The sequence below is a fragment of the Lampris incognitus genome, chromosome 19 (genome assembly GCF_029633865.1).
Source record: "Lampris incognitus isolate fLamInc1 chromosome 19, fLamInc1.hap2, whole genome shotgun sequence".
Taxonomy (NCBI): domain Eukaryota; kingdom Metazoa; phylum Chordata; class Actinopteri; order Lampriformes; family Lampridae; genus Lampris; species Lampris incognitus.
In genome coordinates, this window is record NC_079229.1 from 6,630,433 (window position 1) to 6,648,790 (window position 18,358).

An 18,358-nucleotide genomic window follows, 5' to 3' on the forward strand; every position below is an offset into this window, starting at 1 on the left:
GATGGCACTACTAATAAGCACTAATTCTGAGGTTATAGAGGGAAAACTCATAGTTCATGGCTTACTGGTTGTATAATAAGGCCATGCAGAATAAGGCATTAATGAGTACTTAATAATGACCAATTACGAGCCAATATGTTGCTAATTTGCATGCTCATAAGCACCTAATTAATGGTGACTGCGTCCCCCATGCTAAAGTGTTACCGAAATACCTATTGTTTTCTAATACACCACATCACTTACAAGGCTTGATTTAATTAGCCCGATTGGGCTTTTCCTTTTTTTTTTGTTGCTAGTGTTGCAGTTGGAATAATAAAACGTGACGTGGTGTGAAGCGCTGACACAGACAGAGTGAGTACACTCTTACCTTTGCCGGTGGTTTGTGACCCCGTAAAGATCGAGAGATATTAGACGCACGTTTCAGTCGTGTAAAATAAAACATTTCAACGCGCGGGTCTGAAACCTCGGTCTCAGCGGGTCACGGCACAGGGACATTCCTGTGTCAACTGGGCATAAGCCGGCAGGCCGAGGCCATACTCAGCCGAGCTGGAAAGCGGGGCAGCTCCGGGCGTGTTCTCGTTCTCGTTGAGCCAGGCTTAATCGCTCCTCTCGCGATATTTCCGCAGTGGGTGGCGAGGCAGTATGGCGGCCGTTTCGCTGAGGTGCTGCCGCAGAGGACTTTCGCAGATTTTAAGCCGCGGCGGGGTCTTTAACTCGCCCCCAAAGCCTTCAGCAGGTCAGTGGGGGGGAAAGTTCGTTATGCAAAGTATGTTAACAGCGGCGCGGTTAACGTCGCGCACCCGTTATTGCGACTCGGGAGGGAGGGGGGGGTGTGGCATAACGCGGGCCCGGTCGCCTGTCTATGCCGTTTAGCGCCATGTGAACGGCCGGGCGCTAAGTTAGCGTATCTTGGCGCTCTCTTTGCCGCTTTAAGCGCTGCTTTGTGTGCACGTTTAGCGTCGCGTCTCGACGAGCATTCCTTTACCCCGTTGGAAGGACGACGACGACGACGTGTTTTGGGCGCAGTGGGGAAAATGCGCAGGTCAGCCCTTGCGCGTCGTTCACTGCGGTCAAATCCGCATCGGTGTGCGCCTGCAAGGTCCGTGCAAAACGTGTTGCGGTAGAATATGTGTTCCTACCCGCGCTCGTGGGAGGTGCGGAGGTCCGACTAAAGTGTATTGGGTGAAACCAAGCAGTCGTAGGAACTCGATAGGACCCTACTTAAGCGCGTAGTCACCGCCATGTGCTGTTTGTCAGCCTGAAATATCTATTATTTGGCGATCCGTGTGCTAAAATGCGAGCGTTTGTGCACTATAAACCATGGCCATAATAAGTCAAGAGGCCGGCTATAAGGGAATCTGTGCTTGGAATAAACAGATGCACTTTTTGGGGGGGGGGGGTCAGATGCACTTTTGGGGGGGACACCCACCCTGTTTAGTAGACTGTATGTATGTATGTATGTATGTATGTATGTATGTATGTATGTATGTATATATGTGTGTGTGATCAGCCAAAACATTACAACCATTGACAGGTAAGTGAATAACATTGTCTCCTTACAATGGCACCTGTCAAGGGGTGGGCTATATTAGGCAGCAAGTGGCAGCCAGTTCTTGAAGTTGACGTGTTGGAAGGAGGAAGAACGGGTAAGCATAAGGATCTGAGTGACGTTGACAGGGGCCAAATTGTGATGGCTGGACGACTGGGTCAGAGCATCTCCAAAACAGCAGGGGCCAAATGTATAAACCGTGCGTACACACACACACGAATAAGGTCCTTTACACCACTTTCCACGCAGGTTTCCGAATGTCTAGAAATCCACGGCAGCGGGAATGTGCGTACCGGTGCACATCTTTCACACCATGCACAGCCTTTTGAGTCACGTTAGAGTGATGTTGCGAGTTTTATTCAGAGCATTTTATCTTTCACTGCATGTGTCGGGATGTAATCTGTAGTTTAAAAAACCTTCACTGTGATTACATAGTGATTGATGCATGAGTGGTTACCAACCTTTTTAAAAAAAAAAAGCCTTAAATTTGTTCTATCTCGAGTAAATATGTTTTTCAGTAAGCATTAAAACAATTAATGATATTCATATGAATAAACAAACATATAGTACATGATCTTTATATAAATAAAGATCATTCTGTATTATTGGGGAGTAAGAATAACCTACACCTTCAGGTGTGACTTGTTTTTAGTCTCCTCCAGGGTCCATGGCTCAGAACTAACGGCGTCCACTGCTTCGGTTACTTTCTGCCATTCAACTAAATTAAATGCTAGCCTTTTATATGCAAACCAAGGAAGTGGAGGTTTGTTGGAAGCCATTCATAGTAAATTTTAGGCATGGTCAAAGGCTCGTGCACATGCGGACAGTTTCAGGATGATTGAGATTTATGTGGAAAAAAACACGTGGGAACAGATGTACATGGGGTTTTATAAGTGTGACGAAAAGACTGTGTATGCATGGTCCCTGTTTTGTGTGTACACAGATATCTACACCTAAATATACACAGAGTTTTATACATTTGTCCCCTGGTCTTGTGGGGTGTTCCCGGTATGCAGTGGTCAGCACCTACCAAAAGCGGTCCAAGGAAGGACAGCTGGTGAACTGGCAACAGGGTCATGGGTGCCCAAGGCTCACTGAGCCACGTGGGGAGCGAAGGCTAGTCAGTCTGGTCTGATCCCACAGAAGAGCTACTGTAGCACAAATAGCTGAAAAAGTTAATGCTAGCTATGATAGACGGGTGTCAGAGCACACAGTGCATCGCAGCTTGCTGCATATGGGGCTGCGTAGCCACAGACCAGTCAGAGTGCCCATGCTGACTGCTGTCCACAGCCGAAAGCACCTACAATGGGCACGTGAGCATCAGAACTGGACCGTGGAGCAGTTGAAGAAGGCAGCTTAATCTGATGAATCACGTTTTCCTTTACATCATGTGGATGGCTGGGTGCGTGTGTGTCGTTGACCGGGGAAAGAGATGGCACCAGGATGCACTATGGGAAGAAGGTAAGCCAGCAGAGGCAGTGTGATGCTCTGGGCAATGTTCTGCTGGGAAATCTTGGGTCCTGGCCTTCATGTGGATGTTACTTCGACGCATACCACCTACCTAAACTTTGTTGCAGACCAGGTACCCCCCTTCATCGCAATGGTATTCCCTGATGGCAGTGGCCTCTTTCAGCAGGATAATGTGCCCTGCCACACTGCACACATTGTTCAGGAACGGTTTGAGGAACATGACCGAGTTCAAGGTTTTGCCTTGGCCTCAAAATTCCCCAGATCTCAAGCATCTGTGGGATGTGCTGGAAAAACAAGTCTGATCCGTGGAGGCCCCACCTCGCAACCTACAGGACTTGAAGGATCTGCTGCTAACGTCTTGGTGGCAGCGCAGAGGACACCTTCAGAGGTCTTGTGGAGTCCATGCCTTGACGGGTCAGAGCTGTTTTGGCTGCACAAGGGGGACCTACACAATATTAGGCAGGTGGTTTTAATGTTTAGGCTGATGTGTGTGTGTGTGTGTGTGTTGTGTGTAAAGATTTTGCTTGACATTTTATCCATTCTACTTATCTTAACCAGGAGAAAGTATACCATTATCATGGTCTCAGTGGGGTAAATTGATGGTAAAACCTTTTTTTTGACATTTTTTGAACTCAGACATCTTGATAGGAACCCAGGATGGTAAAACTGATAGTCCTCATGATAAATCCAACAAGTAATGAGACGTACACAACCCGCTTTGAGGGCGAAAATCTTTCACATCCATGGGAAAGCATACATTATAATCAAACCCCTTCGAATTGCCAACATCTAATGGGGTCATCAAAGACAGCCATGTGATGTAGGCGACACACGTGGGGTCCAGTGTGTCGGACCAATAAAATATGAGACGATTTGAAAGGCGACGCACCTGCATTGGTCAGCTAAACTTGGGAGAAGCTGTGGTGAGGTGTTTTACTACAACACCTTCAGCTCCCATACACCACCACCACCTTCCTCTTCACCCTTTTTTTTAATCCATTTTCTAAATGTGACTAGACAGACAGGCTAAAAACAAGCATTCATTTACTCTTTTTTTTCTTCCAGGAGCAAGACACAAGTCCACCGTTCAGTATGCTACACGGCCAGATCTGCCAAAGCTAGCCTACAGGAGGGTGAAGGGGAAGAGCCCCGGTGTGGTCTTCCTGACTGGATATGGCTCTAACATGAACGGCCAGAAGGCCGAGGCACTAGAGGAGTTTTGCAAGTCACTGGGGCACTCATACCTAAGGTACGCTATTTCAAATTCAAATTTACAGTAAATGCCTCAACAACACTGTACAGAGTTAAAACAAAATGGTGCGCAATGAAAAAACACAGAATAAGATAAAAAAAAACAGATTCAAATAAAGCAGTAATCGCACAGCCAAACTACACAAACACGCATGCAAAATTGGAAAAAGAAGTCCAGTGTAGGGAGTACATTCATACAGAAGTGGTAAGTGGAATGCATTTAGATAGCGCTTTTCTGGTCTACCGACCACTCAAAGCGCTTTACAGTGTATGCCTCACACTCACCCATTCACGCACACATTCATACACTGATGATGGAGGATCCCATGCAAGGCACCACCCTCCTCATCAGGAGCAGTTAGGGGTTCGGTGTCTTGCTCAAGGACACTTAAACACACTCCCTGGAGGAAACGGGGATCGAACCAGCAATCGTCCAATTACTAGATGACCCGTTCTACCTGCTGAGCTATGCCACCAAACATAAACACATACACACACTCTTGACATGTTCGGACCCGACACTGATTTCTTGGCTAGCATCAACAAATGTATTTCCCTTTCATTTACACACATTCATAGAAGTAGCCTCGCTCATCCCAAGAGGAAGCTGACAAGAGATCTGTAGAAAAACAACACAGAGAGCCTAACCAAAACAAGACTACTTATAAATGGGATTACAAAGGATACTTTACTGAAGTCGCTGTAATTGTAATCTTAATCTGTGTTTAGAACCTGGTCGATATAACAGAGAAAGTGTTATTTATGGTGGCACTCCCCCATAAAGACAAAACTGAGAATGTTAGCAAATTGTTTGTAGGGAATGCCCTGTTTAATTCAAATTCCTAATCCCTCACAGTTGGGTATGACAGAGTACACGCAAAAAGGGATTGGCTGTGGACAGAAGTTTTCCTCTGAATAGCACAATCTGTGCCATCTGTCATTTGAGCCCAGCTGGTTTATAGCGAGCTGATCTGCTGCTATGACGTGGGTCTACTAAACTGATCACATTGGGCCTTTTTATCAGCGTAATGTTACCATACATTTTCAATTGACGCCATATGAACACACCTTGGGTCTTGTGAATGCTATATATCCCAGTTGAGCTAAGATATAAAGCATAGAATATAAAAGCGCTGGTGTGAGAAGTGTCTCACTTGAATTTAAGGAATCTTTCTGCATCTTCCAGATACACATAGTGTAGAATGTTTATTTCAGCACCTGAAACTCAAATCCCTTTTTAACAGATGGACATTTTAGTATTCTGAATATTTCATTCCCCCTCAAAAGCCTCTGCCTCTTGGGAATATGGATTTAAGAAGCTTAATTCAATTCTTAAAGTGGCGGTAAAAAACATCATGATGCACTTAACTAATGATAGCATTGATTTTGCATTTTAGCTGGCTTTGTAATTGGCCTTCCCAGCTTTTACCAGTTTTTTTTTCCTCTTTTACCCTTTGATGGGTAAAAACAAAACAAAAAAACAACCCTTCGATGGGTTGTTGTTTCGGTTTTCCAGATTTGACTACACAGGCCATGGGGCTTCAGAGGGAGTGTTAGCAGAAGGTACCATTGGTACCTGGAAGAAAGATGTCCTTTTTGTGCTGGATGCGTTAACAGAGGGTCCGCAGGTAAAGATTTACTTCAGTTGATTTGCCATGTTATTTATTCCTATCAGTCATATTAATAAAGGAATAAATTGATTTATTCATTAATAATTTGTGCAGCAGTAATTGCTGCTCTGACGTCTGCTGGGATTGTTACACTCAGTTTCCAGGAGATGGCACTGTGATACTTTATTCAGCCATACTTGCATGAATTTTCTCTGGTTTCCAGTGCTGCTGGGATGACATGATTCCTGTCCTGACTTGGAGGATCATGTTTTCTTTTTAACAATGTTTCTTGCCATGTGTTTATGGTGTGCTGGCACATTTGTAGATCATGGTGGGTTCCAGTATAGGAGGCTGGCTCATGCTCCTGGCAGCCATGGCACGACCAGAGAAGACTGCAGCTCTAGTGGGCATCTCCACGGCAGCTGACCACCTCGTCACATCTTTCAATTCTCTTCCTCTGGAGGTAGGAAAGTGGAATAAAATTTAGCATGGGAGCTATTACAGTGTTATAGATATGATCTACTTTGTGTTTAATGTGATAAAACTATATGAGAGTATAGTGGTAGCTAATTGTAACACTGTGTTGCCCTGCAATATTTTTCATTTCAACTGAGATGCCAGCATCCGCCTTTTGTAAAGCAAATCTCTGAGCCTTATTTCCTCCAACCCTTGTGCACCAGACACGGAAGGAGTTTGAAGAAAAGGGCGAGTGGACGGTGCCCACCAAACACTCAGAGGAAGGTGTGTACAAGTTTAACATGGACTTCCTTCGAGAGGCAGAGAATCACTGCGTGCTCCAGAGTCCCATTCCTATCACCTGCCCCATACGGCTCATCCATGGGATGAAGGACGAGGACGTGCCCTGGCACATCTCCATGCAGGTGGCGGAGCGGGTCCTCAGCTCTGACGTAGATGTCATCCTCCGCCGGCAAGGCCAGCACCGCATGAAGGAGAAGGATGACATCAAGCTCATGGTGTATACCATTGATGACCTCATAGACAAGTTGACCACCATGGTCTGAGCGTGGGGGGAGTGAGAGCTTCGGAGGGCAGAGGGAGCATGGGCGCGTGGGAGATGGGAAGGAACTCCTCAAGGAAATCAACAAACAATGCCAGTGCTCCTCTCTCTCCCTGCCAAATATGATCCCCTATTCCAGTTCTTCCTCCTACCCTCACTCCTTCTGTCCCTAGCCAGTTTTCCTTTCTTTTGTTTTTTTCTTGTTGTTTATTTTCGCAAGCCATTATACACAAACTGTAATGAAAGGATAGAGGGGAGCTCTCCCTTATATCTTCTGGCTGAGTTTTTTCTTGTTCTAGTTTAACGATGTCAAGTGTTATGTGTGGTCAACCTTTTCTTAGGTCTGCTGCTGCTGTCTACCATCGTTCCTTCTGTTCGACAGTTTATTCCTGTACTTTTCATTAGACTGTTAGTTTCCTGTGCCTTTTTATAAATATCTCGTTTCACTTGTTTTGGCAATAAAGCCTCTGCACACCAAAGTGCAGGTCTCTGTGCTTGAAGCGATAGCACTCACAAATATTGCTTACTAACACCACATTGCAGTCAACATCCGAGCGTCAATCTACCTCATGTCTGGGTACACGCTCTGTAAAAGCTACACGCTGAAGCTCTATTCCCTTTAGTGCTGTAGAAAAAGTGACGTATGACCAGGGGACAGAGTGATGCATAGTAATGCAATTTGCAAAATGAATTACCTACAGCGAGCCATAGTCTATAGGAGGAATCAAGAAAACCATCACATGTTAAAAGGACACTGCAAGCCATTCCATTATGTGAAGGCGTGTTGAGCTATAAAGGCCAGCCCTGTCAGAGCCACTTGGCTTCTGATTAACATGTTATTGGCAATGAAGTGGACTGTGCTCAGCGAGGCAAAAACCAACCAGTAACTAACTGCTAAGCTCTGCTAACTGCAGCCATGACCTTTTACTCATACACATATGGAATTCAATCGGTCACCTCTGTCAAAGCAGACACAAAAAAATACGTTATTTATTGAGGCATGCATCTGATCTTGCAAACAGTCCTGCGTAATGCAGGCAGATGAGTCGGTGCTTATTTCCAGGGACTGGAAATAATATCGCCTCTACTGTGAGGACTTTCACGCGACGGTATTTTACCAAGACCTGCAAAATGTTCCTGTGAATAAAAAATGATCATTAAAAAAAAATGAGTATTTAGAGAACAGTTGTGCGCAGATGGCCAAAAGTGTCCAGATTCCTTGGCCTGAGTTAAGTCATTCTGAAAGCGAGGGGTGGGCGTTCGTGCTGAACTTCAGCAGACAGCCTGCCCTTGCAATAACAGAGCAAACGTTGTCAACGTAGACTTAAGACTCAAGCTGTGCAGGAAAATGAGGCCTTGTGACCACCATGTAAAGCGGGTCCAAATATGGCCAACGCCAAAATCTTGGGACTATTTCAGTAAAAGCGTAAGTGGCTATAGGGCTCAGAAAAGCAATGGCATCGTCACCCCTTGGTCGTCGAGTTGGAATGCCCTCCTGAGGTGGACGGGGGGGGGGGGGTTCGGCGTTAGCCTGCGTGTTGTGTCGCATCTTGAAATACGAAATCTCAGGGAACCCCTGTGATGCCAAATTACGTAACACCCAGAGAATACGTATCCCGCGGCGCCGCGGGAACGCGAGTGAGTTAATACAACGCGGACCTTTTGACTGTTATATTTCCGCCTCGCGTTTAGGTGGGAAATGAAAAATAACGTGTCGCTTGTTTTGTTTTTATTTAGTTTTTGTTTGTTTACTTCCAGATTAGCAACACGGTTCCTCAAAGTAGCCTAGCATACCGAGAGCGCGAGCGTTGTCCCCCCCCCCCGCCCGCCCGCCCGCCCGCTCGCGGTTGGCCTGTACTCGCTACGCTAGGCTACTTTGTAACACCGCGTCGATCATCTAACGTTCGAAAATACTCTTAAAGATAAAAAAAAATAAAACAAAAAAGACGTAATAAACGGTAAAGAATACGCCCGCTATAAAAATCGGTCATCCGCGGGGATATGCAAATGAGAAAGAATCGCTTGCCGTTTGGACGCGGGGCCAACGGGGGCGGGGGGGGGCGGGGGACATATTCTTTTTGGGGTGCAAAATGTGGCGCCACTCCCCTCTCCGGCTCGCCGGCCTATAAAAGGTCGGGTGACGCGTGCCACTCCCCGGACAAGCCTCGTCCACGCCTCTGTCGCGCTCCATGGATGCTCCAGCGGTCCAGCATCCTCCTCCTCCTCCGCCCTGCACGACTCAGCGGAATTAACGTGGCGACGCGAGACGAAAGGGGGCATCTCTTTTTCCCTATTAGTAAGTGCACCCGGCGTCTTTTCCAGCAGGGTTGGGGGCGATTGCGTGGCACGATGATGACAGCCTACTTTTTTGTTTTTTTTTGTTTTTTTGCACGCGTAATGCAATAGCCGCGTTTGCTTTTCCACGCCTGTGTGATTTTCCAAGTATAAGGATGCAATGCCAGTTTAGTTGGGTAGCATTAGACTGACGGGTTTCTTTATTGGCAACTCGCAAGTTTTTGTTTTGGGGTTGTTTTTTGTTTTTTTTAACCTCTATTTAACTCAGCTCTGCACAATGCATTTGCGCAGAACTGGGGTGCAGCGTGCACGATGAACCCCAGCTCTGCGCAATGCATTTGCGCAAAACTGGGGTGCAGCGAGCTTGGTTGTTACCAGAGCAATATGACCGACCGGTCGTCCTTGTTCGGGACGGCTGCCAGGGACCACACCCATCTCTCCACAGCGCTGCCTCTGTAGGAGACACAGGTGTCCCAAGCGAGGCAAACCAAAGACCCCCCTGTTTTCAAGCCAGCTGAGTGGCTTGCCACCAAACCACGAGTATGGTTCATGTAATTACTGAATGCAGAGCCGAGCGTCTAAGAATAGGTGGTGCTGCGCATTGGCACTTATTCTGTGGCCAATGTATGTGTTGTGTTGCGTGACGTGAACGTGAGGCCCTCTAGGACCGAATTGTAATATAGGGCTGTGCAAGTCAAATTGGACTTGAGCGTCAGAGAGAAATAAAAGTCCTTAAATCCGGCAGCACATTCACGTACTGCGTTGTTCTCTTCTTGGGGGAGAGCGCTTTGAGTGGCTGTTGCAGCAAGAGAAGCGCTATAAAAAATGCAACTTGATTGATTGATTGATTCTTTTTTGTGTGCAAACATTGAGTTAAATGTACTGTTTGTGTGTTGTTGTCTCTTGTTTGTTTGTCTTTTTTATTTCCCAGGCTGCTAAAGGCTGGTATAGACATCCAGGAGAGCTGCCATGGCGAACCGGGGACCCAGTTATGGACTGAGCCGGGAGGTCCAGGAGAAGATAGAGCAGAAGTATGACCCAGACCTGGAACTCCGGTTGATAGACTGGATACTAGCACAGTGTGGAGGGAATCTAGAGAGACCGCAGCCGGGCAAAGAAAACTTCCAGAAGTGGCTGATGGATGGAACGGTGAGTCCCAAAGTGCCTGTTCTTAAATTAGAACTGACTATTGAATTATTTAAGCTGCAATGCATTTACCAGCTTTGACAAATTCAGAGAACTAAAATAGTGAACATTTTTTGTTTAATACAAAAAGAATTCATGTTTTGTTACCTGTGACAGCCAAACTAAATAACGTTTGCATGAAAGTACATTAATAGAGATTCCGACCTCGCCTCAAATTTGCTGTTTTCAGTTACTGGTATTGTTCAGCCAGTGTCATCAGTCCCAATAGAAGGTGGGGTTATGCTGGTGGGTGGATGTAGAACTGCACACAGTACAAGGCAGAACAGAAGGGGCCATCCTTTGTTCTTCACAAAATTGTCAAATGCTAAAAGTTGTGTTTTACTGATTCGTTAACTTGGCCCTGTAGGGCAGTGCTTCCCAATGCTGGTCCTCGAGTACCCCAAACACCGGTGGTTTTCTGTTCTGCGAGGTAGTTCATTACATTCACCTGTTGTCCCAGGACTAGAAAAACCCTGAGCAACTGGCTGTAATGGTGAATGTAATGAACTACCTTGCAGAACAGAAAACCAGCAGCGTTGGGGGGTACCTGAGGACCAGTACTGGGAAGTCCTGCTGTTGGGGGTCAATTGTCAGTTGGCTGTAGTTCAGCTTATTCTCTACACCATGTGCCCCTCCCCTAGATCCTCTGCAGGCTCATCAACAGTCTCTATCCACGAGGGAAGGAGCCCATTAAGAAGATTCCAGAGACTCAGATGGCCTTTAAACAGATGGAGAAGATCTCTCAGTTCCTGCAAGCTGCAGAAGCCTATGGAATGATAACAACTGATGTCTTTCAAACTGTGGACCTGTGGGAAGGTAAAGGGCTCTCACAAACCAACACAGCTGCTCATATGAGTCCCTCGTTTCATACATATGAATAACTAAAGAGACTTTCCTCTGAACACCACATTGCATATCCACTCTAAATTGTGTGCATTTATTCAGGATGTGCGTATGTGCGGTAATATGTAAAACAAAGCATTTAATGCAGAATATGGCAGCTATGTCATGAAGAGCTATGGCTAGCTTGTGTTAATGCTATGTGTAGCATTCCTGAACTATTACATGTACAGTGGGTCATTCTTTTGGTGTTGCTCTTGCTATAGGAAAGGACATGGCGGCGGTGCAAAGAACCCTTATGGCTCTAGGTAGTCTTGCTCTCACCAAGGATGACGGCCATTACAAAGGTGACCAAGACTGGTTCCGCAGGTAAGCTAAAGGCTAACTGTGTGGTAGAACATCTTCATACATCTGTGCTTTTATGGTCATGGCTGTTATCTTTCATAAATCTGCGGTTTTACGGCCATGGCTGTTTAATAACTACGTAATACTTTGGGGATTATGACTCAGCTCACAGCCGTCTGGTTCTGTGTATGTAGGAAAGCCCAGGGGTATCGGCGGGAGTTCACCGAGGAACAGCTGAGGCAGGGCCAGAGTCTGATCGGCTTGCAGATGGGCAGCAACCGCGGTGCCTCCCAGTCTGGTATGACGGGCTACGGCATGCACCGCCAGATCATGTAGATCCTCAGACACCAGCTACCCCACTCACCCACCTCTCCTCTACACTTTACTGGCTAAGGTCTCACAAAATCCCGTGTCCCTAAAACCGTCCTACGCTTCGTACCTCTCGCTGTGTCAGCCTCACAGTTTACCCTGCAAATGCTGCTTTTCCTAACCTCGATGCGCTCTGCAACCACGCCCACGTCCACCAGAACTTCATGCTCAACGTAATTAAACTGACTACTTGTGCTTGTCCCCCCCCTTTTCCCTTTGGTCTTGTACTGTCCTCACTCTGGATTTGTCATCTCCCTCCCTCTCAATGTCTAAACACTCGCTTAACATGGAACAGTGAAGTCATTCGTCAGTTTAGTTGTCTAGAGAACCCAAGGTTGGAATCTCATCAAAACAAGTCAGTCGTGTCCAAAGGAGTTGAATCGAGTGCAACTGGACTTGGTATATATCCGTGAAGACGTTTCGCCTCTCATCCAAGAGGCTTCCTCAGTTCGTGCCTTTCTGACTAGACCAAGCTAGTTTGACTGGCTGCTGATGAGACTCAGATATTTATCCTGCAGGAGTCGTAAATATCTGAGTTTCATCGCCAGCCAGTCAGACCAGCTTGGTCTAGTCAGAAAGGCAGGAACTGAGGAAGCCTCTCGGATGAGAGGCGAAACGTCTTCACGGATATATACCAAGTCCAGTTGCACTTGATTCAACTCCTTTGGATAACCATGACGACCTGGATGAATGAGAACATTCACAGACATGTCGGTTGTGTTGTACATGTTTTATAAATATTACAGCTGGGGGAAAAAAACTATGTGACAGTGTTACAGCATGTTAAGTTTTATCTTCTGTAATCAGGTGATCATCATTTACTTTGTTATATATATATATATTCATATTTGTACATGTGTCATTGGTCGTTGCGTTAGAGTGTTCTGTTGTGGCGTAATTGTTTCACCTTTGAACCTAACAGAACTCAGTAACTGATGATGTCTCTGCTGTCTGGTCTGAAGACTTGTTGCAGTATCCCGTGTAACCAAATCACCATCACGCTGTGCCTGAATAAGGGACAACAGAGACTTTGTCCTGGTCTATTAGCCTGCAAAACTATGAACTTTAATAAGTTGTGCCACTGGAATTGATTTGTTTGAGTCCATCATTGTCAGTGATGTGTCCATTTTTTTTTGTTTTTTTTTTGCACAGGCAAGTAAATGATTGTGTGACAGCCACTATTTATGATGGTGACGGTACCATGTTTGGCGTCAGGGCGAGGATACTGCTTTGAATGTGTGCTCTCATGCTTTGTCATTTGTCGTTATATTTTGAACTATATTTATATCCGGAGGCTTGTGTGTGTGGAAAGGTTACAGAAATAAACAGTGGAAACATGGGGATGTGTGTGTTAGCCTGTGAAATACAATACGTGGGACGTCACGGCGGCTCATCGGACAGGAAAGCTCTTTGGGTTTGGGGGTCCATGCATGACCTCGGTTACGGGGAGTTACTTTCTGCCAGCTCTGTCTCTCTAGTCTGTCCCTGCTGCATATTGTCTAGAAAAGCAGGAATGCAACAAATAAATAAATAAATAAATAAATAAATAAATAAATAAAAATAGAGGGTGTCTGTGTAGCATATCGGTCTATTCCGTAGCCTACCAACACGGGGGGTCGACAGTTCGAATCCTTGTTGCTACCTCCGGCTTGGTCGGGTGCCCCTACAAATACAATTGGCCGTGTCTGCAGGCGGGAAGTCGGATGTGGGTGTGTGTCCTGGTCGCTGCACTAGCGCCTCCTTTGGTCGGTCGGGGCGCCTGTTCGTGGGGGAGGGGGAACTGGGGAGGGATAGTGTGATCCTCCCACGCGTTATGTCCCCCTGGTGAAACTCCCCACTGTCAGGTGAAAGGAAGCGGCTGGAGACTCCACATGTATGGGAGGAGGCCGGTGGTAGTCCGCAGCCCTCCCCGGATCGGCAGAGGGGGTGGAGCAGAGATTGGGACGGCTTGGAAGAGTGGGGTAATTGGCCGGATACAATTGGGGAGGGAAAAAAAAGGAATTAATTAATAGTCTTTCTTACCCTTCGTCTACGCGTGTTTTTATTTACTGAGTAAATAGGAATCCAGACATCTGAGAAGTGCTATGGGCAAAGATGAAGGGGTGCGGTTTAAAAACGTTTGTTTCATCATAAAGGGCCAGAATGGGCTTTAGGGTGTAAACTGCAAAGGTCAGAGTTTATGATGAGGAGGAGAATTCATGGGGTCAAGTTGTAAGTGACCACTGTTGTTTTAAAAAGGCCCACATGAAGGAGGCCTGCATGAATTAACCTTTTTGTTGATCATTCCCATCTGCTAACTAGCGGCCAATTAACTGCTGTGCTTTGCATCTGATATTCAAAATGAAACGCGTTAATCAAACGTTACTGCTAAAATCTGACATCTAATATCACTGTGAGCTCGCATAGCCAATAACGTTGTTTTTATTACCCTATTAAAGAGAAGTCGTTCAGCCGTGCGAATGTGGACGAACAGTTCGAAGAATAATTTGCATAAAGTCTTGCGCTTCACTGTTGCATGCTTGGCTGTTACAGGATCAGCCTGGGCTGATGATTAGCCCCGAAAGAGCGAGGAGAAGCATCTAGAGAGGGCACAGGTGATGTGGAACTGACAGGAGCAAATACAATAAGTAAACCAAAAAATCTCAGCCAAGACCAATGGAAAGATGAGCCTGGTGGACGGTCGTCACCTGTTGTCCAAAGTTCTCGTCCAGTTAGTGTTTCCTTTGATTGGTTTCTTGAGCGGCTTCTCGTCCTCTGCGCCTTTCCTCCATCCAAAGGTATGTCTGTTAGAGGACTCATACGGAGCCACAGTTGTCTTGTGTTTGAGCGGGACGTGCAGCTATGCCTGTGTGTTGACGTGCATTTAGTTGAGTCTAAAAAGTGTTGTGTTGTGGGCTTCCGGGCTGAGTGACAAAGGTCCCATCACAGGAAATGTTGCGGATGAGACTCGGTGTCACTCTCTTGCTCCTCCTGTTAGCTGCAAGGTGTGTTGCACAGGAGGCGACCCAACAGAAGGGATGTGTCTGTGGATATCCGGGAATACCGGGAGACCCTGGACACAATGGCATGCCTGGAAGAGATGGCCGAGATGGACTAAGAGGTGACAAAGGGGACCCAGGTAAGTTTATCGTGGAGGTAAAATTAGCAGAAGCAACTCTCTCTACTGTTTCGATTCTATCAACTTACTTATTTTCAACGTTAACGTTATATACGTCAATTTCAGGATTGTTAACGGGTTAAATACTTTGTTCACAAAAGGTGAAATTGGAGCTACTGGTCCAGCAGGCAAGGATGGTGTCAAAGGAGACAAAGGGGAAGTTGGTAGGTACCTTGTAAAAATAAATAAATAAATAAAACTGCACCATTGAGGAGTAAATATGATATATTTGCAGTATGATCCAGTTTAGATCTGCCTTTTTTATATGTCATCTGTTCTTTCTTTGCTCTTATTTGAACCAAATTTTCTGGGTTTCTTCGTCAGAAGTTTCAATTACTTTTACTGTCTTTATGCAATATGAATACAATGTCATTGAAAATAACGGGAACCATGAAAAGAGGGACACTTTACCATGTCCTGGTGAATTACAGGTGCAGTTGGTCTATTAGGGACTAAAGGGAAGAGAGGTGAGAATGGAGAAAGGGGACCACCTGGCAAGCTGGGGCCCCAAGGAGTCCAAGGGCCCATCGGCCTAAAGGGAAACAAGGGAGAGCTTGGGTTTCCAGGACCCAAAGGACCCAAAGGGGAAGTAGGACCTCGTGGACCTGAGGGGCCAAAAGGAGAAATTGGCCTTCGAGGAGACAGAGGCATTCAGGGACCCCTAGGCCCCCCCGGCAGGCCAGGCCCCAAAGGGGACATCGGTGTTCCAGGTTACAAAGGCAATATTGGCTACCGTGGAGAGAAAGGGGCTCGAGGAGAGCCAGGGGAAAAGGGGGAGAACGGGGATACCGTCATCATTCCTAAAAGCGCCTTTTCAGTGGGTCTCACAGAGCTTACTAAACTCCCAGGGGCTAACGCCCCTATTCGGTTTGACAAGATCATCTACAACAAACAGAATCACTATGATCCACAAACAGGTAGGTTTACATGCTCCATAGCAGGGGCTTACTACTTCACCTACCATATCACCGTGTTCTCCAGAAACGTGAAGGTGGCTCTAATGAAGAATGGGGAGAGGATCATCCACACCATGGATAACTACCAGAGCAGCGAGGACCAGGCTGCGGGGGGCACCGTGCTACACCTGGAGGTGGGCGACAAGGTGTGGCTGCAAGTAGCCGGAGGGGCCCTCTTCAACGGGCTCTTTGCCGACGAGGACGATGACACGACCTTCTCTGGCTTCTTAATCTTTGGGACTTGATTAAGGCACAATAGCACTAAACACCGAGGAATCGTCAGACCTCTAGAAAAGGTTGCACTGGGGAAAGGTTAGCCGCCCATTCCGTGCTTTACGTTGGAGGCCCTAAAATGTAATTCTGTTTAATTTGGGCTTCGTGGTAACTAACTGCATTAATCTGTGAATCAGTGTCTTGTTAATGAGTCTCCATAAAATGTAATTATTACAAAACTAGAACAAGGTCAGTCCTGTTTTCTACTTTTGTCTCCCTTTCTACATTATAAACCTGTAACGCTTGTCTCTCGTGTTTGGCACGATTTACAGGAGTTGTGTTGCAATGCAAAAACACCATCCTCGAGTCGGTGTTCTTTTACATGTACGTGGGATGGGCAAGAATGGGTAAACTAGCAGACACATAAGCTGCGATGGCATGACACAAGGAAGCGGCCAGGACGTGGAACTGGAAGGTCCAGTCTAGCCTTGGCTCGGGAGACACAACAGCGCACAAGCACAACGCATTCAGATTGAAGTTGGACAGGAAGTAAGACACCGGAGAACATCCCTCTGTGGGCGTGTTCTCCCCGTGACGGGTTCCTGTCCCGACTCGTGATTGGGCCTTTACCGGAACGGTCGTGTTGCGGTCAGCCAATCGCCTTGTAGTCTCCAACCCCCCCCCTCGGACTCCTCCCACTCCGAGCAGTGCAACAAGTGCACGGATGATGCTCGCCTTGCTACATCTGCCAAGAAAACCCCTGTAACCCCCTGAAGATGTGAACGGATTTCTGGGAAAAAGAAGAAGAAGAAGAAAAGAAAGTTACGCAGAGAATTTGCGATACATATATACTATCAAAACGCGTTCGCCGTGGGACCTAAAAAGAGCGCCCCCGCTTCTTTTTCTTCTTTATCGCCCGAATTGAGGGGGAACTTCTTAGCGAGCGCCTTCGCTGGAGAGCCCGCCGACTGTCCCGAAGATGCGGCGGGGCGGCTGACTTGCGTGTTGCCTCCGTCATGTTTTCGCAAAACATCATCGATTTCGCGAGAGAGAGCGCGAGAGAGAGAGAGCGCGCGAGAGAGCGCGCGCGAGAGAGAGGACCTTTGGACCCCACCGACGGCCCGACTCTTGGGAAGAGTGCGCGCGCTTCATCATGGCTAAACTAAAAACGCCTGCCCCGTCCATGTGAGAGGGTCCGAGCGAGCGCGTGCAGCATGAGAAGGGTGAGCAACCGGTCTCCGGCGCGTCCTACCCGGTCATCGGCGCAGACGCAGATACGACCGCTTTTAGCCGTGCGACGGGTTTGTTAAGTGCTTTTGCACAAGTCATTCATAATTTTTTTTGTGGGGGGTGGGGGGGGAGGGGGAGGGGGGTTGTGTTTAGTGGTGTTTTCTGCCGTTTTAAACTGTTCTCGCCCGTCTTCCTCTCCCACGGGATCGAGAGAGGGGGTTACTGCAGTGCATTGCCGCTCTGGTTGTTATAGTGATGTGGGGGGGGGGGGGATGAGGGGGGGGGGTGCCGGGCCGTATGCTGAGATGGTGTGGGGGGGGTAAGGGGGGGTACTTTATAACTAAAGCTGGTTAATTAATGCACAAATAAATAAGTAGTTTTTTTTTGTTTCCCCCTCCAAGCTTAGAAAACTGAACAACCTAAGCTGCTTTAATTCACCCTGTTTTTAACCCTTTTCTCCCCCCCACACTCTGGTTCCGACAGTAATAGAACTGAGCTTTTTTTGTTTTGTTTTGTTTGTTTTTGGTCGAATGTTGCATTTGTTTTGCATTCGTTTTAAAGATAAGCCCCCCCTCCCCCTCCCCCCCCCCAAAAGTAAGAGTCAGTGTTGACAACACTCTTAACATTAGTAGCTGGATCTCCACCAGCATGTTTTTGCATGTTTGGCTGCCTGATCTCCCAAGTTTGGACCAGAGACTCCGCAGCGCACCGAGAAGAAACCCAGCAGGCTTAATTCTGCTTGGCAGCTGCCAATGCATTTCATCAGAGGGGGAAATCTGCAAGCTTTTGTGTATTCTGTTCATTTACTTTCCTTGCTTAGTCTTTCCCCCCCCCCCATCACGTGTCAAGTCCAGACAGCAGGCTGCTCAT

At 47.0% G+C, this 18,358-nt stretch overlaps 3 protein-coding genes across 4 annotated transcripts; all 3 read left to right on the forward strand.

The window, feature by feature from the left end:
* The first annotated feature begins 635 nt into the window (after nt 1-635).
* abhd10b (abhydrolase domain containing 10, depalmitoylase b) lies at nt 636-7,387 on the forward strand. The gene is made up of 5 exons (XM_056299705.1): nt 636-736; nt 4,085-4,268; nt 5,787-5,898; nt 6,206-6,343; nt 6,561-7,387. The coding sequence occupies exons 1-5, from the start codon at nt 643-645 to the stop codon at nt 6,900-6,902; spliced, it is 870 nt and encodes a 289-aa protein (XP_056155680.1). The 5' UTR covers nt 636-642; the 3' UTR covers nt 6,903-7,387.
* Nucleotides 7,388-8,206: 819 nt separating this feature from the next.
* On the forward strand, nt 8,207-14,594 carry tagln3b (transgelin 3b). 2 transcript variants are annotated; one of them, XM_056299373.1, is made up of 6 exons: nt 8,207-8,324; nt 10,125-10,342; nt 11,020-11,194; nt 11,485-11,587; nt 11,758-11,861; nt 14,465-14,594. In XM_056299373.1, exons 2-6 carry the CDS (start codon nt 10,163-10,165, stop codon nt 14,485-14,487), a joined length of 585 nt encoding a protein of 194 aa, XP_056155348.1. In that variant the 5' UTR covers nt 8,207-8,324; nt 10,125-10,162; the 3' UTR covers nt 14,488-14,594. The 2 variants fall into 2 exon arrangements, with proteins under 2 accessions (XP_056155348.1, XP_056155347.1); XM_056299372.1 differs by lacking the exon at nt 14,465-14,594 and having other exon boundaries at nt 11,758-12,017.
* Nucleotides 14,595-14,860: 266 nt separating this feature from the next.
* On the forward strand, nt 14,861-16,450 carry c1qtnf9 (C1q and TNF related 9). Its single transcript, XM_056299371.1, has 3 exons — nt 14,861-15,050; nt 15,191-15,253; nt 15,521-16,450. Exons 1-3 carry the CDS (start codon nt 14,864-14,866, stop codon nt 16,288-16,290), a joined length of 1,020 nt encoding a protein of 339 aa, XP_056155346.1. The 5' UTR covers nt 14,861-14,863; the 3' UTR covers nt 16,291-16,450.
* Nucleotides 16,451-18,358: the final 1,908 nt, after the last annotated feature.

Excerpts from the sequence above, each read along its gene's own strand:
- abhd10b (XM_056299705.1), top strand. The coding sequence starts at position 643 with ATGGCGGCCGTTTCGCTGAGGTGCTGCCGCAGAGGACTTTCGCAGATT. Across the intron at positions 4,269-5,786 it reads CTGGGGCACTCATACCTAAG|ATTTGACTACACAGGCCATG; the intron begins GTACGCTATTTC and ends TCGGTTTTCCAG. Across the intron at positions 6,344-6,560 it reads TCAATTCTCTTCCTCTGGAG|ACACGGAAGGAGTTTGAAGA; the intron begins GTAGGAAAGTGG and ends CTTGTGCACCAG.
- tagln3b (XM_056299372.1), top strand. The coding sequence starts at position 10,163 with ATGGCGAACCGGGGACCCAGTTATGGACTGAGCCGGGAGGTCCAGGAG. Across the intron at positions 11,195-11,484 it reads AACTGTGGACCTGTGGGAAG|GAAAGGACATGGCGGCGGTG; the intron begins GTAAAGGGCTCT and ends CTCTTGCTATAG. Across the intron at positions 11,588-11,757 it reads GACCAAGACTGGTTCCGCAG|GAAAGCCCAGGGGTATCGGC; the intron begins GTAAGCTAAAGG and ends CTGTGTATGTAG.
- c1qtnf9 (XM_056299371.1), top strand. The coding sequence starts at position 14,864 with ATGTTGCGGATGAGACTCGGTGTCACTCTCTTGCTCCTCCTGTTAGCT. Across the intron at positions 15,051-15,190 it reads AGGTGACAAAGGGGACCCAG|GTGAAATTGGAGCTACTGGT; the intron begins GTAAGTTTATCG and ends TGTTCACAAAAG. Across the intron at positions 15,254-15,520 it reads AGGAGACAAAGGGGAAGTTG|GTGCAGTTGGTCTATTAGGG; the intron begins GTAGGTACCTTG and ends GGTGAATTACAG.